This window comes from Symphalangus syndactylus, chromosome 1 (assembly GCF_028878055.3).
Source record: "Symphalangus syndactylus isolate Jambi chromosome 1, NHGRI_mSymSyn1-v2.1_pri, whole genome shotgun sequence".
NCBI classification, from domain to species: Eukaryota; Metazoa; Chordata; class Mammalia; order Primates; family Hylobatidae; genus Symphalangus; species Symphalangus syndactylus.
The window spans coordinates 63802071-63821320 of NC_072423.2; the positions used below are offsets into that span (position 1 = coordinate 63802071).

General features: G+C 38.6%; 1 protein-coding gene and 1 long non-coding RNA gene across 20 annotated transcripts in view; one reads left to right on the forward strand and one right to left on the reverse strand.

Moving 5' to 3' along the window:
• The window catches only part of RBBP8 (RB binding protein 8, endonuclease), a 96636-nt gene extending 83227 nt beyond the window's left edge, over positions 1 to 13409 (reverse strand). For 6 of the 16 annotated variants that reach the window (XM_055236345.2, XM_063615020.1, XM_055236337.1 and 3 more), the window contains exons 1-3: positions 13173 to 13409; positions 9721 to 9927; positions 508 to 550 (exon numbers count right to left, since the gene is read on the reverse strand). In XM_055236345.2, coding sequence (XP_055092320.1) covers positions 508 to 550; positions 9721 to 9829 — 152 coding nt within the window. In that variant the 5' untranslated portion in view covers positions 9830 to 9927; positions 13173 to 13409. Of the gene's footprint in view, positions 1 to 507; positions 551 to 9720; positions 9928 to 12562; positions 12922 to 13172 lie in introns of those variants that run through there. The other 10 variants (XM_063614997.1, XM_055236353.2, XM_063614910.1 and 7 more) reach the window with 3 other exon arrangements.
• LOC129459585 (uncharacterized) overlaps positions 12929 to 19250 on the forward strand; it is a 230936-nt gene continuing 224614 nt past the window's right edge. For 2 of the 4 annotated variants that reach the window (XR_010115610.1, XR_010115619.1), the window contains exon 1: positions 12929 to 13495. This is a non-coding gene — a long non-coding RNA (uncharacterized lncRNA). The remainder of the gene's footprint in view (positions 13496 to 19250) is intronic. The other 2 variants (XR_008650008.2, XR_008650007.2) reach the window with 1 other exon arrangement.

The following is a 19250-nucleotide window of genomic DNA, read 5'->3' on the forward strand; positions in this document are numbered from 1 at the left end:
ATTTAGAACTTTATAAGCAAAACAATTCAAGGAATCTTCGAGTAATTTCAAACTACCTAAAAGGAGTCTAAAATTCCCATTTAGTTTCCATTCTTATGAGTTTAGAAATCCCAGAATTATTCTGCTCCCCGTCTTGTAGCACGTTGAATTCCAGGTGTTAATTATGGCTGAAAAAAGAACTCCACTGACAAATCAAAATGAGACTACAGATCAATTGTCATTTTAATACTTTATGGGAAAAGATTACATATGTAAGTTGCATTACAATATAAACATAATTAACTAAGGCTATACTTAAAATTACAAAATTATTTTTTTTCCTTTAGAATTTGAAAAAAAAATTGTTGCTGACTATCCAAGGCCCATACTAAGTAGGGCTAATTTTTTTATAAATAAGACATTAAGGTCAAATTGGACATCAGTATCAACTACTCTATAAATGTCAAATTGGATGTCAGTATCAACTACTCTATAAATAACACATGAGTATTACATACTGATACTTACAAGATTCGTTCCTGTTTTAACTTGGTTACTTTTACTTGTAAACCTGAAAAGTAAAAAGAAAAGGTATTACTTCTACAACAGCTCCTTTATGAGTCAAATGCTACATTATTAAGTCACATCAGTCTGGCCTCTAAATAATAAACCAGGTCCCATTAGTTTACAGTATATGCCTGTTATTTGTACCCTGCAGTCACAAAAGCATATCTGCAACATATTGCTTTTAGTCTATCATATGACAGTCAAATGGAGTAACATTTTCCCCATCTAAAGTAAGTTATTTCCTTTCTAATAGCAGGGTAAGCATATAATTAGAAGTTCACTATAAATGAAGGTCTATGTTCTGACATAGTCTGTGTATTTGCTAACAGCAATGGTGTTTATGTAGGCACAAATCTTCTGGGATTAAACTAGACTATAGTAGGAAGTCCTGGACTAGGAGCAAAATTCTTTATGGAAAAGTACCTAACAAAAGGCATGAATGTTTTATCTCAAGATATCTATTACATGAATTTTTAATTTTAATTAAGTGTGACACAAAACATAAGAGAAGACCACTGCCTATGGACTCAGGTAGTTACTGAGAAGAAAACAGACTGACAGGCATTGAAACTGCAATGAAGGATATGGACAAAACAGGGTGACATTTCTAATTTTCATGAACAGTAATTAACAAAAGAAAAAAGTCACTGAACAAATATGAAAATACATACATCATTAGCAACTAAATATAAGTCAAACCAAAACAATTACTTAGCAAAATTGTAAAAATTATAATACCCAATATTGATTTAAAAATGTTATTTAATCAGCTGGGCGTGGTGACTCACGCCTGTAATACCAGCACTTTGGGAGGTCAAGGTGGGCGGATTACCTGAGGTCAAGAGTTCTGAGACTAGCCTGATCTACATGGAGAAACCCCGCCTCTACTAAAAATACAAAATTAGCCAGGCATGGTGGCACATGCTTGTAATCCTAGCTACTTGGGAGGCTGAGGCAGGAGAATCGCTTGAACCCCGGAGGCGGAGGCTGCAGTGAGCTGAGATACCGCCATTGCACTCCAGCCTGGGCAACAAGAGCGAAACTCCACCTCAAAAAAATATAAATAAATAAAATAAGATAAAATAAAATAAAGTTATTTAATCAAATATTAAAATAGTAAAAAACTAGAAATTTTTTTCTAATTGAATATTGCTTTGCCCTCTATTTTCTCTATGCTCCCTATTTTCTACAATGTGATTAACACAAAGGGGAAAAAAGCCCGCAATATTTACTCTTTAATTTCTCAATCAGTGCTTTTACTATTCTACAATTTACCCAATTATAGATCTACTCAAGAATTTTTATCTGGTGGAAATTAGTTACCAATAAATAGTTATTAGTTGACTGATTCCTGAAGAATCCAAGAATATTTACTATGTGCCTTTGGTAGTTCACAGATCCTATCAAGTTATAAATCAGAAAAGTTTTTCATATATGTGTGTAGAAACATTAATATTTATCATTTCTAAGAACATAATTTTTCTTTATCTGTTAAACTTGATACAATCTTTTGGATAACATAATTTAGACAAATACAAATTTTAAAAACAAACCTATATACATTTCCCAACCATGGTCACATAGACACTAATGAAGAAGTCATTTCTTCTTATTGCCCTCCATTGTAGATTTACTGCCAGGAAATCTATATATTGTGGAAAAATAAAGGCCCTGGAGAATTTTTTGGATGTTACATTTTTTCCTTATGTCTCCAATTTCACCTTTAGAAAATGTCCAACTGATATGACACATTTTATCTTTGATTCTATGCTCTATAATTTGAATAAATAAAATGTTATAAATAAGATGGTGAAAAAAATATTACGGATAAACCTGTACTGAATGTTCACAGCGGTCTTAGCCAAACATTAGAAACAACCCAAATATCCTTCAATAACTGAGTTGTTTAAAAAGCCAAAACCTGTGGTGCATCCATGCACATTTTTTCCCTTCTCAAAAATGTGTGAAATTTTACTTGACAGATTTTTTTTTTGTTTTTAATTTTGGCTGACTTCTAACAATGAGTTCTGCCTTTAGAAGTGAAAAGTGCAGCCAAAGATGAAATGGATTCTTGCCACAAACCATTTTAAGAAAAGAAACAATGAGATAGAAAATCCATATAAACTTCAAAAGAAAATCCTTGGGAAACAGGGGAAGAACTACTCTTTTATCTAGCAAGCATTCAACACCTGTGAGGCATTTGTTCTGTCACGTAGATCACCCTGAAACAGGTTTATATGTGTATGTGTGTGTTTAAATTTTAGCATTTGCTATTCACCAAGTCAATTAGGAATCTACAATTAGAACCCCTATAAAGTGTGCTTTAATCCTGCTCCACACCCATCGGAAGGAATGAGGCTATACAACAATGTAGCTCCTGTATGAACAGGTAATCTGTTGAACAAAGTATCTGGGATTGTAACACTGGCAACCTAAGATACCTATTGAGGAAACAGTGTTCACAAGACCAAGCACTGTGCTACAATTAACCCTACACCCACTCATACATAAATTTTGGAGGAAATGAAACAATCAAGAGTCTGTATATTGTAATAAACAAAGCAAATTTAAGAGTTCAGAAATGAGGCAAGAATTCCTTATGCATTAACAAAAATCCCTGCTATGTTCTTATTTTAGTTCTCTACCCAGAACAAACCATATATATATATATATATATAAAATGTATGTACTGTCATTTTAAACAAGTTATTTATGGTTCTGAATTATAAATAATACACGTAACATCACTTTCTTGACAGTGAGGGCTTTATATACAAATGAAGTAATTAAACTTCAACCAAAACTACTACTGCTAGCATTTCTATAATTGCCTAACAAATTACTTAAATTCCAAGGCCATACTTAAGCTCTGCTCACTTTGCTTAAGATTTAATTGTCTCAAAATGGGTAAATTAATTTTTGTGGATTTTATTATTTACAGATGTGAATGCAAATAAAAAATAAAAGGTGTGAGAGTTACTAATAATAATATTATTATTATTTTTGAGATAGGATTTCTGTCACCCAGGCTGGGGTGCAGTGGTGCAATCACGGCTCACTGTAGCCTTGACTTCCCAGGCCCAAGCGATCCTCCTGCCTCAACCTCTCAAGTAGCTGGGACCACGGGCACACACCACCATGCCTAGCTAATTAAAAAAAATTTTTTTGTAGAGACAGGGTCTCGCTTTGTTGTCCAGGCTGGTCTCAGACTCCCAGACTCAAGTAATCCTCCGCCTTGGCCTCCCAAGTGTGCGCCACTGCGCCCAGCCTGACAGCATTCTTAATAATGAGTGGCACAATTCCTTTCACTGTTAATTTGTGTAGTCTTAAGGTAATGTTCTCTTTTTAGAATTTTTGATTCTATGTACAGAAAATAAATGGAGCAATTAAAAAATGAATCAAGAAATATTTATCCTGTCCTATTAGAGTCCCCAAACTTTCCCATTTCTTCAAGGTGTTCCAACTTTGCCTCACAAAACCTGCCTAGTTTTCTCTGCAACTGATTACCATATTTACTAGACACAGAAAATATATTAGCTAGATGTTAATAGCAGACGCTGGCATAGACAAAAGATCATTTGTTAAAATAGTGGTATTCTGAAAATAAATATTTTAAATTCTATTTTATTACTTGTGCTTTTGATAATAAACTTGATACTGAAAAAGATTTTTAAAGGCAATAAAATTTTGTACCCAAATAAATATGCTTTAAGACTTTTGAAATTTAAAGAATTCTGAAGTTTCCATTAAATTCTGTGAGTTCTGAATTTAAAGCATAAACACTGTATATTATCAGTAACAATCTGTGATACTGATACTAGCAGCATTTGTCATAAAAGGAACATATCATGAAATGATACAATCATAAAAGCATACAATTATCTTAAAGGATATAAAAACTGGTCATAAATGACTCCAGAATTTTTCAACAAAAATGGTCTGGTTTGCATATTGCTAGTCTCTAATAGAAATTAGAGTATTTTGTCTATTCTTGTCTGGTTTTAAAAGACATGGATGCAGTTTATTATATTGTTGTGATCAGTGCACATACTGTCATATTTTGCTATCATTTTATTATGTTTTGGCAAAAGAGGCAAAAAAAATTCTAAACACATGTAGCAGAGCATTCAGATGCATGCAAGTTCCTATGGGTGCATTTCTGTAGCTAAGTAAAAACTATGTATCTCAAATATTACCATTCCCAACATTGCTCTTTTATTTTTTACTGACACGAAGCTTTAAAAGTAATGAGTCAATTTTGATTCCTATATATACCTTAAAACCTGCAAAGTCCAGACAAGTCCATGTTTGATGTCTTTCAAACAGCTTCCTATACTGGTTTCTACAAATGGATTCCCCACCTCCTTAAAAAAAATTAAGTTCCCCTCAGGCATGTCTTTGATGTTATCACACAGAGACTCTAATTTTATATGGAAATATGTGGAACATATTGACGAAGGCATGGCCCAAACCAAAACGTTTTAAAATGACATATGTACTTAAAAAATAGTACTTATTCATTTAATACCTTTAAGAATCGGTTTTGAAATTGGGAAAGTGTCATCATCAATATAATGTACCAAAGATTATCTTCTCTTATGAGCTCATATATCCAATACCTAACATTCATAAAACACATGGACTTTATCATATACAACAATTACTGTATTCCTCCCTTAAAGTTATTCACAGTATAGAAACTTTTGTGGGAATGTGATTAGAACATAACCATGAGGAGTACATTTTAAAAGAATTATCTATTACATAATATTTGCAAGCTTTATATATTCTATAATTTGATAAATATGGCATATTGTTCCTATTAAAGAGTATATCATTTGTTTCTTGATGCTTCCTCATTGTAAAATAGGGATTTCATGAAGATCCTGTAACACCAAAGAATAGGAAGAAGAAATCTGTCAAGTATTTTATTTCTATTAAATTAATAGCCTATAAATAGCCAGGCACAGTGGCTCCTGCCTGTAATCCCAGCACTTTGGGAGGCCGAGATGGGCGGCTTGCTTGAGGTCAGGAATTCAAGACCAGCCTGGCCAACATGGTGAAACCCCATCTCTACTAAAAATACAAAAATTAGCCAGGAGTGGTGGTGCATGCCTGTAGTCTCAGCTACTTGGGGGGCTGAGCCAGGAGAACTGCTTCAACCTCGGAGGCAGAGGTTGCAGTGAGCTGCGATCATGCCACTGCACTCCAGCCTGGGTGACAGAGTGAGACTCCGTTTCAAAACATAAGAAACAAAAATAGAAATCAAGAGTTTCAAGAAAGTTGCAGAATATAAAATCAACTCACAAAAACCAGTTGTATTTCTATACACTAACAATGAACAATCTGAAAAGCAAATTAAGAAAATTCTATTTACAGTAGCATCAAAAGAATAAAATACTTAAGAATACATTTCACCAAGGAGACAAAAAACCTGTACACTGACAATCAGAAAATGTTGCTGAAAGAAATTATAGAATGACCAGGTGTGGTGGCTCACACCTGTAATCCTAGCACTTTTGGAGGCCAAGGAGGTCAGAGGACTGCTTGAGCCCAGGAGTGGAGACTAGCCTGGGCAACAAAATGAGATCCCTGTCTCTATAAAAAAATAAATTAGCTAGGGGTGGTGGTGCATGCCTATAGTCCTAGCTACTCTGAAGGTGGAAGTGGAAGGATTGCCTGCACCCTGGAATTTGAGGCTATGGCGAACCATGACTGTGCCACTGCACTCAAGCCTGGGCAATGAGGCAAGACCTCATCTCTAAAAATTAGTAATTAAAAATTAAAAAATCTTAAAAAGAAATACAGAAGACACTAATAGAAAGGTATCCCATGTTCATGGACTACAAAACAATATTGTTAAGATGTCGATACTACACAAAGCAATCTACAGATTCAATGCATTACCTATCAAAATCCCAAATCCCAAAATCCCAACATTTTTTGCAGAAATAGAGAAATCTGTCCTAAAGTCAACGCAAGATGACAATCTCTTCAGTATAGCACATACCATTTTACATAATTTGGATCTATGTACATTTCTAGCATCATATCCTATCCACCTCCCTCAAAACTCCGATCTCCCATCCCATTTCCTCTTAGAACTAAACCTAACCATCCATAGTTCCTTGAATAAAATCATGCTCTTATCTGCCAACTTTTGCATGTGCTATTCTCTCTACTCAGAAAATTCCCTCGCCTTCCACCATCTTCTTTGCCTGGCTAATTAGGCTTAATCAGTTATCAAGCCTGGTCTGACATAAACCATGCACAAACCCACTTCCCCATGCAACCACACACACCCTCAGTTCTTCCTTCATGTTTTCAGATAACAGCATAGTATACTGCATTAAAATTCTAGACTAGAAATTCCCTTAAAGCTAGCACTATATAGGATTCATTCTTATTCACAAAGTCTAACAAATAGTAAGTGCCCAAAAAACATTTCTTGAACATTTCTTTGTGTCTCCATGAATACTGGGGCTTGAAAGAATACTTTTGGGGTTGTTCATATTTCAAAACTCATTAATTAATAAGGGTATCACCAGAAGTTTTGCCAGAAACTAAATTTACCACGGGAAAGTTCTTTTTTTTTTTTTTTTTTGAGATGGAGTTTCACTCTTGTTGCCCAGGCTGGAGTACAATGGCACAATCTTGGCTCACTGCAACCTCCACCTCCTGGGTTCAAGTGATTCTCCTGGGTTCAAGCAATTCTCCTGCCTCAGCCTTCCTGAGTACCTGGGATTACAGGTGTGCACCACCACGCCCGGCTAATTTTGTATTTTTAGTAGAGACGGGGTTTCTCCATGTTGGTCAGGCTGGTCTTGAACTCCTGACCTCAGGTGATCCACCCACCTTGGCCTCCCAAAGTGCTGGGATTACAGGCGTGAGCCACCACGCCCGGCCTACCATAAGAAAGTTCCAATACAGACCCACATACTACACTTTAGATTCAGGTTATGTTTTAACAGTACTCCAGTGTAATGATACAGCTATAAAGCACTGCAGTATTAAACTTATAATAGGTAATCAAGAAACAAATGTAATATGAAGCATTTCTCATACATAGGGAAAGTTACAGAATTAAAGCATATTAAAATTTAGTATCAAAACCTTGAGCTTAGCTTCATATGGTGTATCTTTTAACGCAAATAATGTTTACGAATCTCAACCACAATTGCTTAATCCTCTATAAACTCCTTGCACTTCATAAAAACCTTTTAACTGTTATTTCACTGTATTGTAAATATCTGTTTACACGACTCTATCTCTATTAAGACTGCAGGCTGTCTGAAGGTAAGCTGTCATTCACTTTTGTATTTCAGTGCTACAGGTTTGTCAAATGACTTATGTAGTATTTTTATGTCTATATCCTGCAAAGAATTTTATAGAAGAAAATTCTATAAAGAATTTATAGAGGTTAGGTAATTAGGCTAAGATCACAGAGAAAGTCGGTAAAGGGAATCAGAATTCAAATCCAGGTCTTCAGTCAACAAATTCTGTATCTTCTCTACTATCTCATACATATTACCACAAGTAAATAACAGCAAGTTGTATACAAACTATGTTCTGTGGTTAAAAAGCACAAATTTGACCATAAAAATGAATCACAAAAACTACAATTGTAAATGTTCTCTAAAAATGAGATCTGGCTGGGTACAGCTCACACCTGTAATCCTAGCACTTTGGGAGGCCAAGGCGGGAGATCACCTGAGCTCAGGAGTTTGAGACCAGCCTGGGCAACATAGCAAAACCCTGTCTCCACAAAAAATACAAAAACTAGGTAGGTGTTCTACGGTGAAGTATAAGTTTAAAAAAAAAACAACAAAAAACAAACTAGCTGGGCATGGTATGTGCACCTGTAGTCCCAACTACTTGGGAGGATGAGGTGGGAGAATCACTTGGGCCCGAGAGGTTAATGCTATAGTGAGCCAAGTTTGCACCACTCATTCCAGCATGGGTGACAAAGCAAGACCTTGTCTCAAAAAGAAAAAGAAAAAAAGATCAGCTGGGCATGGTGGCTGACACCTGTAATCCTAGCACTTTGGGAGGCTAAGGCCAGTTGGACTGCTTGAGCCCAGAAGTTCAAGACCAGCCTGGGCAACATGGGAAAACTCTGTCTCTACAAAAAATACATAAAATTAGCTGGGCATGGTGGTGCACACCTGTAGTCCCAGGTACCCAGGAGGCTAAGGTGGGAGGAACACCTGAGCCTGGGAGGTCAAGGATGCAGTGAGCTGTGACCATATCACTGCACTCCAGCCTGGGCAATGGAGCGAGACCCTCTCTGAAAATGAATAAGTAAATAAATAAATACATGAATATATAAATAAATACATAAATAATGAGATCTTTGGGCCAGGCACAGTAGCTTATGTCTGTAATCCCAGCACTGTGGGAGGCAGAGACAGAAGGATCACTTGAGGCTAGGAGTTCAAGACCAGCCTGGGCAACACAGTGAGACCCTGACTCCACAAAAAATAAAAAATTAGCCAGGCATGGAAGCGTGTGCCTATGGTCCCAACTGCAGGAGAGAGGCTCACTTGAAAATGGGAGGTTGAAGCTGCAGTGGCCGTGATCACACCACTACACCCCAGCCTGGTGACACAGTGAGACCTTGTCTCAAAAAAAAAAAAAAAAAAAAAAGAAGATATCTTTGAACTTAAAGATGGTCATTAAATGTACAAAATTCAATAGTGGACTGAATAAAAAAAAAAGTACATATACATCATGGAATACAATGTAGCCATAAAAAAGAACAAAATTATTTTCTTTGCAGCAACATGGATACAGATGAAGCCATTACCCTGAGCAGGGAACAGAAATACTGCATGTTCTCATTTATAAGTGGGAGCTAAACATTTAGTACACATGGACACAAAGAGGGGAACAACAGGTACTGGGACCTACGTGAGGGTGGAGGGTCGGGGGGTGGGAGGAGAGTGGGGATCGAAAAACTACTTATGGGGTACCACGCTCACTACCTGGGTGATGAAATCATTTGTACACCAAACCCCAGCAACATACAATCTACCCATGTACCAAATCTGCACATGTAGCCCCCGAACCTAAAAGTTGAAATAGAAAAAATAAACAGAACTGTCATACAAAGGTATACAAAGCCACTACAGTCTCAACAAAATACTGCTGTAAGTATTTAAGAAAAGATTTTACCTTGTACTTCTCTATCATGACACTCTTTTAGTTTTGTCCAAAGGTCCTTAAAGTCACTCAATATATCTGCAGAGTTAGGGCTTCCACAACTGCTTCCTGAGATGTTCATCTTGCTTAATATGCTCCACACTTCTACTTGCTTAATATTTTCTGACCTTTTCTGTTACATTATAGAGGCATCAAGTTGTTTTTGGACAGGTCAAATACCTGAAATGACAGATTGCAACATAAATGAACTTTGCATTTATCTTTATGTACTTTGAAATCAGGATGAAACACAAGCCCAGATATCCTCATTTACCATTGCCTTATTTACCTATAATCAATCATTTTTAGAATTTGGGAGGGGAAGGAAAGAATAAGGAAAGATGATAATGGTGAGAAAAGTCCTGATTTCAGTTGTTTGGCTATATAAGGTAAATTTTCAGGCAAATTTTCTTATTTCTTTTAGAGGAAGAAATTATCTAAATTATGTTAAAGAGAAAGGATTCCGATATTGAGGGGTTTTTATCATTCATGGTCAATATTAATTTACCACTATAAACTAATTTATTGTTTTGGCTGAGGGAGATGGCTCTTGTCTGTAATCCCAGCACTTTGGGAGGCCAAGGTGGGTGGATCACTTGAGGCCAGGAGTTTGAGACCAGCCTGGCCACCATGGTGAAACCCCATCTTTACTAAAAATACAAAAATTAGCCAGGTGTGGTAGTGCGTGCCTGTGGTCCCAGCTACTCGGGAGGTTGAGGCAGGAGAATTGCCTGAAACTGGGAGGCGGAATTTGCAGTGAGCGGAGATTGTGCCACTGCACTCCAGCCTGAGCAACAGAGACCCTGTCTCAATTAAAAAAAAAAAAAAAAAAAAAAAAAAAAAAATTTTTAACTTTTGAATTGGTGCAACAATATACTGAGCCCAAAACTGAAAAACATTCTAAGATAGTCTTGACTTAACAAGCATCCACATATATACACGTATCTATATGTATTTTATAAAAGAGACAGTCGACTGATGTATTAACATAGATAAGGATCTGTATAACTTTCCAAAAACAAGAGAAGTCAGTAAGATATAAACACAGCAAAGATCTATGAATACAGAAACATCTTAGAGTTATAAGACAATTAGGGTAACGTTACTTCATGCCTCTCTTAGAATAAAGGTGAATGATTATTACGTAGTCCTTGAAGAAACCAATGGGTTAAGAAGTTTGAATGGATTAGCAAATATTTTAATATGTGTTCTTAAAATGAAACCATTAATTAGCTACAACTTAAAAAGCATAGTGATCAGCAAGTCTACTAAACCTCACATCTGGCTCCTTAGCCAAAGTAGTATCATTTCTAACAAGTGCGCAAACTGATTGTTTCCTGCTAACCGTTTCTTGAGGTCTCTGATGAAGGGGCTGAAACAGTAATTCTGAAGGAAGCAAGAGTATATGCGAAGCCACTTGGTGAACCGTAAAAGAGCTACAAAAATAAACCATCAAGCTTTGCAAAAATTGTGATTAGACTTTTAAAAAATAATCAGCAGAAACTAAATATGAACTGGATTTTAGATATTAGAATTATTAATTTTCTTGGGTATAATGATGCGGTTTTGTTTTTTTTTTTTTAGAAAGGCCTTATCTGTTAACGGGGTATTTACTGAGCTATTTACAGGTAAAGGGATATACTCTGCGATTTGCTTGAAAAAAAAAAATCCAGCTAAAACAAACAAAAATGGATGTTGGGTGAAGAGATGAAACAAGGGCTGAACTTCAACAATTTCTGAAGCTGGGTGGATGGGTATACAATGAGGTTCATAATTCCAGTATTTCTCTTGTGTACATTTATTTCTGTAAAAAAGTTTTTAAAAGTAGAATTAGGTGCACTGCATCAGTTTTGTTTCCAAAGAGGTTTTCATTCTATTTTTAACTCTAACAGATAAACAAATGGGCATATATATAATTGCGAATAAAAGTCACCATTTGTTTCCCACATACCAGAAACTGCTGTAGAATATTATTAATATTTGTATTTATATATTACTTAATATATAATTATATATTATAGAATATTTATATTCTACCTAACCTTCAGAAAAACTCTGTAAGACAGCTACTATAATTTCATTTTAGAGTTGGGGGAAGAGGCGTAAGGCAGTAAATGACTTGTCCAAGGTCACACAGCTGGGACATGGCTATGTCAGGGATGGAAATCAAGTAATGAGACCAATAACTGTAAAATACCTCTCTGTAGCCCGCATGTTCTCACTCATAGGTGGGAAATGAACAATGAGAACACTTGGACACAGGAAGGGGAACATCACACACCGGGGCCTGCCATGGGGTCGGGGGAGGGATAGGATTAGGAGATATACCTAACGTAAATGACGAGTTAATGGGTGCAGCACACCAACGTGGCACATGTATACATATGTAACAAATCTGCACGTTGTGCACATGTACCCTAGAACTTAAAGTATAAAAAAAACAAAATAAAGAAAAAATACCTCTCTGCAGAAAAAAGAAAAAAAAAGGAAGACATAAACGATTTCTATTAAATCAACAGTTTAAAATGAAGGTTTAATTACTTTAATGATCGAAAAAGTATTAACATGTTCGTTTAAAGCCAAGAGTGTAAAATAAGCATCCTTTACGTATCTATCTTCAAGTAAGTGATGTACAGTGCTTTAAAAACAAAACATAAAAACAAAACATTCAACTTGCAAATTCTGGCTCGCAAAACCCTTTCCACCTACCCCGCATGCCCAGCACTTTTTGTTAGCATCTCTCTCTGCAATGAACCGTTATTCGAGGCACGACGACAATGTACATTTTTCAATCTCTCAGAACGCCACGTCTTACCTCTCAAGTTGCATTATGGGCTCAAAGGCCTGTAACTGTTTAATACATTTGTGTATATTCCTTAGTATAAACCACCACACTGCAGGTGCTCACCAAAATACTCGCTGCCACACCACAGGTATTCTCACACGGGTAAGGCGAGAGGCACATCTCGTCGCACAGGGGACTTGAACAAACTGCACAGGACATTTCAGGGGTCCTCTTATGGGCGGAGCAGAGCAGCTGGGCAAAGGCTTTCCAGCCGGGTCCCTTCTCCATCCGCCTCTCCCCAGGTGCCCGCGCCGGTTCCGCGTGAGGGTCTGGCCAAAAAAATCTCCCAAACGCGCGCGCGAGCTGCAGTCGGCGCATGCGCGGGGCGGGCTTGGCGGTGAAAGGCGCTTCCTCAGCCCGCGCGGGAGACCCAGAAGTAGTCCTGAGTTAGCGCTCGTCCTCCCGCCGGTCCACCACCACCAAGTGTAGCCCGGGCCCGGCCTATTTCCTCAGGCACAGCCCCAGAGCCGGGGGGCCACCCCCTACCCCGGGAGCCCTTCGCCAAGCGCGCAGCTCCAGACCAGAAGCAGCCGCTACGACCCAGAGCTCCGGGTGGGGTAAAGAGATTCCTTTTACTCACCGCCTCCAAGATTGCCTCGGGATTCGCGAAAGCCCCCGAAGGAAAGCGAGCACTTTCTGAGGCTGTGAAGGGACGGCTGCTCGCTTTTCTCTTTCGCCCTTTTCCCTCAGCAGAGTGCCAAATCCTCGGTGGGAAAGCCGACCCCTCCGGACAGCCCGCGTTTTAAGGCCGGGGGCTGCCGGCCGGGCTCGTAGGCGGCCGGACCCGCCCCGCCCGGGAGCCCGCGCGACGTCACGCGGGAGTTCCAGTTGCGTCACGCCCCTTCCTCCCGCTGCCCAGCGCGGCGGCGCACTTCGTGCACTAGCTGAGGAGCGGACTCCTTGGTGCGTCCCATCCCGGAGGGCGATGGCTGGGGAGGGGAGCGCTACCTCCGAACTGCCGGGAGCGACCCGAAGAGTCTGGCGACCGCCACAGCATTTCTGAGATGCGCTGGGGAAAGCTCAAGCCGTTCTGTCGGCGGAGCGTCAAGCCCTTGGGGTTCTGTGGAAGTTATCTGTACAGTGTGTCTAACTTAAGCGTTTTGCAGGGAAGCATGTGTAGAGTGACCTGTACCGAATGAAGAGTTAAAATTAACTGTTGGGGGATATGGACGCGGATCCGTCTAACATAGTTTTCGGCCTTGTCGCTGTTATCTGCAGTTTAGTGATGTGACCTGACAGGGTTGGGCGGTAACGCCATAGATCAAAACGATCTGTATTTTGCTGAGGTTAAACGGGAAGTTTCTGGCAAATTTGAAACGAGAAGGAATCTCCTTCAGCATTATGTATTGGGACAACATGCTGTTAGATAATTTTTTTTAAAAAAGTCCAGTTTTCTTGTGGCCGTTCGTTTGAGATTCAAACCGATAGTAGGTATTCCTATTTCTCCTGATCTCTAAAAGAATCGTTTTTAGACCACTAGAAATTTCCGCAAATGAACAAAATAGACTAGAATCAAATATCTTTTAAACCAGTCCAGTACTTTTGTGTAATCATTCTAAGACCTGGGAAGGGATAATATTAACAGGCTTTAAAAGTTTAGTACTTAGAAAATCATAAATACAAAATGCAAAGGTAATTTTTCCACCTGTCCCACATCTTAAGGGATGAATAAATATAACTTAAAAAGTTAATATACAGAAGAGGGGTGCTAAACCTTCTATTAGCCTGTTACAGCAACTATCATTCACTTCCCCATTTTATAACTTAACTCCACAAATGGATGAAATTTTGACTATGTAATTTTTAACACAAGATAGGAAACATAATTGACAGAGTGAAGCTTTTATGTTTATGACAGAAATAACCTGTAATAAGTTTGTCACTTAACAGAGTATTGAAAGAGCAGTGTGCTGTGGTCTGTACTGTGGTCCAAAGAAAAACTGAGCAGAATGACCCAACCTGTTCCTATGGCCTCTCCCTGTGTCTCACTATCTAATGCATTTATGCAAGTCAGAAACCAGAGTCATTCTTGACACTTTATTCATCCCTAACTTCCATATCCAAGCCATCACCCAGTCTAATTTTACTTACTAAACATCTAAATCCATCCCTTTCTCTCCATCACTACCTCCATAATCCAAGATACTGTTATTTCTTACCTAGTCTACTGCTAGTCTCCTTTCCACAACCACGCTACCAACCACCCCTCCTAAATCTTTGTTTTCACTGGTGTTACAGAAAAAAATTTGAACATCTATTCTCCATATATATATTTAATTTTAAATTACATACATGTACTGTTCAAAAATGGTACATGATCTAATGAAGTTACAGGCTCTGAAGTCAGACATCTGGGTTTAAATCCTGCTCTCATACTTCCTTACTGAGTGACCTTGGACTGACTGCTTAAGCTCGCTGTCCCATTTTACCTACCTTTAAATTGAGGATAAGAATAGTACCAACCTCACAGGGTATTAAGATTAAATGAATATATGTAAACTGCTTAGTATTCAGATATATACTATGTGTCCAAAAGCTAGCCATAATTAGTATTTCTTAGCTAATATGATTATAATCCATTTTAAAAGCATTTTTAAATGATGAAAAAAATAGAATAAAAATACGTCTTCCCTCCTCCACCTTAAATTGTGTCTACTTTGAGAGCACTTCTCTATACTGCAGCTACTGTGATCTTGAAAAGTAAATCTGTTAATGTCACTATGCTGCTTAAACCCTTTCAGTGGCTTCCAGTTACTCTGTGAAGGAAGCCCCTTTGAATTGCCTCTACTACCTCTTTGGCTTTATTTCCAGACATTTTCTGTCCTCTGGTCTCCCTAGACTTTTGATGTCTCCTAGGCCATTGCATGCTATTGTCTCTGCCTGGAGTTCTCCACCAAACCTACCCCCACTCTTTGCCCTAGCTATCTACTAATCATGTTTTTATCTTATTTCAATATTCTCTTCTACTAGATCCTCCTACAGTACCATGTAACCTCCCCATCTTACAGTTTTTATTGTTTTAGTTATTTAATTAATTCTGTCTCCCCACTGGACTGTAAATTTCTTGAGATAAAAAAACCATGTCTTGGGCCAGACTTTGGGTGGCTGAGGCAAGAGGATCACTTGAGGCCAGGAGTTCAAGATGAGCTTGGGCAACATAGTGAAATCTTGTCTCCTATTCTAAAAATCAAAACAAAATAGCTGGACACAGTGGTGCGTGCCTCTAGTTCTAGTTACTGTGGAGGCTGAGGTGGGAAGATCGCTTGAGCCCAGGAATTCAAGGCTGCAGTGAGCTATGATTGTGCCACTGTACTCCAGCCTAGGTGACAGAGCGAGAGACCCTGTCTTAAAATTAAAAAAATAAAAAATAAAAAAGGTTTGTTCACCCTTTTATCTCCAGGAACTAGCCCAGTGTCTGCCACCAAATCAATATTCTATGAATGAATGAAATGGGCATTCCCTGGTGGATCCCGTTTCTATGTAAATGGAAACCTTTGGGTACATTCAAAATTCTTAGATTTTTAAATGAGATTTTATATGGCCACTTTAATAATGGAAATGGCGGGCATCCTCATAGATAGGTTCTAAAGCTTTAAGAACCACATGGAATAAATTTTGAGGTTCCAAAGATCTGCTGAAAAAACATCTTTAACAGATGTTTAACAGAGAAGCAGTTATTTTGAACTGTTCATAATACTGGGTTTCTCATATTTTGTGGCTTAGAACAGTACTTCCCAAACTATTTCAATTTCAGCATGCTTAGAAAATGAACACTTGTGTTATATATTGTAATGAAAAGATGAGGCTGCTTCCATCCCGTGGCAACAGAAGTTGAGACTACGGTCACCTCAGGCCCAGTGCTGCCACCTTCAGGGCTAGGTTTTTAATGTCCCAGCACACCTATTGGAGGCCCCTGGCTGGAATGTTGAATTTAAATAAACTAGTGAAATAGTTAAAATGGTAAGTTTACGTTATGTATATCTAGGCACCAATTTAAAATAAATTGTGTGATAGCAGTACAGACTCTAGGATTCTTAAAAGTAAAGTTTTGGAACTCGTAGATTTAAAAGTCATCTAACTCAAGCCATTTACAAATGAAATCCTGTAGTTTCTAGAATCTATGCTTAACTCCTGCAGCTGGGTAGTTGAGTGTTGTGAAGGGAAAATGACATATCACGTTAGACTGATATCACTAAAGTCATATGGTTTCAAACGTCATGCAGGGCATCAGTTAATCCTTAAAATAGCCTTTGTTCAGCTCTTTTTATTTTCTCTGCTGTCTTCCAGACCTTTACTATTTTTCAGTCCTCAAGCCTCTGAAGATATTTTCACTCTAGGTGGACAACGTGGCCTCCTGATTAAACAAGACAGTTGAGCTCAACAAGTGTGATCTTCCTAAACTTGCTTTTTTCTTTCTCAACCCTACGAATTAGGCAATACCATTTGCAGTTAAAATTACAACCTGAGGCCAGATAGGGTGGCTCATATCTGTAACCCCAGCGCTGTGGGAGGCCCACGGGAGGCTCACTTGAGATTTGAGAAACTGCAGTATAGGCTGGATGACAGAGCCAGAACCTGTCTCTTAAAAACACACACACACACACACACACACACACACACACACACAACACACACACCAAACAATCCAGTTGCTTCTCACCTTTGTGTCCACCCTGGTTCAAGCTACCATCAACCTCTTCTATGGCAATATCCTCCTTTTAAAAAAAAATAATCTGTTATCCACTCTGTTCTCCATTACAGTATATTCTCCAACAGCAGTCTGAGAGGTTCTTTAAAATCTATCAGAAAATCACAATCCCTGCTCAAAGCATTTCAGAGTCTTCCCATCACCCTAGAATAAAATCCAAACTCCTTTCCATGGTGTCAGGACGAGTCAGGCACTATATTCTGCTGATGATACCTCTTAAATATAATTTTGAATTAGTGCTTTCCTTTCCAATCTCACTTATTGCCCTAGTTTAGGCCCTGATATTTCTTACCTAGGCAACAGCCTCCCTGCTTGCAGTCTTGTTCACCTTAATTCAGTCTCACAGCTGCCCAACATCTAAACCATTATTTCTGATCCTGGCATTCCTTTGCTTAAAAATCTTCAAAAGACTATTGCCAGACTGATGCGGTAGCTTGCGCCTATAATCCCTGCACTGTGGGAGGCCGAGGCGGGTGGATCACTTGAGGTCAGGAGTTTGAGACCAGCTTGGCCAACATGGTGAAACCCTGTCTCTACTAAAAATACAAAAACTAGATGGGCATGGTGGCAGGCACCTGTAATCCCAGCTACTCGGGAGGCTGAGGGAGGTGAATCACTTGAACCCAGGAGGCGGAGGTTGTAGTGAGCCGAGATCGCACCCCTGCACTCCAGCGTGGGCAACAGAGCGAGACAATGTCTCAAAAAAAAAAAAAGGCTGTTGCCTAAAGGTTAAAATTCAGTTTCTTTAAAATGTCACACAAGCTCTTATCCTTGCACAGTCTCTGCTGTACCCCTTGCTCTTTTCCTCTTTCAACAGGAAACTGCTTTTATTCCTCTCTCCTTCCCTTGGCTGTTTCTTAGTCTTGGCTCATACAATGTTTTTCTCTTGGAATTACTTTCACCCCCATTTGTTACACTTCATCTTTCTTATTCTTTTAAGTCTCAGCTCAGGCACTACCTCTTTCAGGAGACTAACCTAACATCTGTCTTCATCCTTCCTTTCTATAACCTTTCTCAAATGGCCTTCCTCATTCTCCCGTGTCCTCAATATATATCTTTATCATTGCACTTAACAGCATTATATTGGAATTATTTTTGTGTTTTTAATCTTCAGCTAGGCTCCTTGATGTCAGACTGTGCTTTCTTTATTCTTCTGTTTTCCTACTTTTTTTTTTTTTTGGAGACAAAGTCTTGCTCTGTCCCCCAGGCTGGAGTGCAGTGGTGTGATCTCAGCTTAAGACAGCCTTCACCCTCCAGATTCAAGCAATCCTCATGCCTCAGTCTCTCGAGTAGTGGGGATTACAGGCACCTGCCACCACGCCTGGCTAATTATTGTATTTTTAGTAGAGATGGAGTTTTGCCATGTTGGCCAGGCTAGTCTCAAACTCCTGACCTCAGGTGATCCACCCTCCTTGGCCTCCCAAAGTGCTGGGATTATAGGCGTGAGCCACCACACCTGACCCTGTTTTCCTTCCTTTTTTTTTTTTAAATTTTTTGAGACAGAGTCTCACTCTGTTGCCTAGGCTGGAGTGCAGTGGCACAATCTCGACTCACTGCAACCTCTGCCTCCTGGGTTCTTTCCTACTTTTTACTAGAGTCTTAGCACAGAACTATGCCACAGAGCCACATATGTAATATTAAATTTTCTAAAAATTACATTTTAAGTAAAAATCAGGTGAAATTAACTTAATATATTTTATTTAACCCAATTTATCGAAAATATTATTTAAACGTAATCAATATAAAAATTAATGAGACTTTTTGCATTCTTTTTCTTCATACTAAGTCTCTGAAATCTGTTATATATTTTACCTTTACAGCACATCTCAGTTTAGACTAGCCACAAGTCTGCATGTGACTAGTGGCTACTGTATTGTACAGTGCAGGCCCAGCATATATTATATAATCAATGAGTGAACAAATGAGGTTGTGTGATTTACTTAAAGAAGC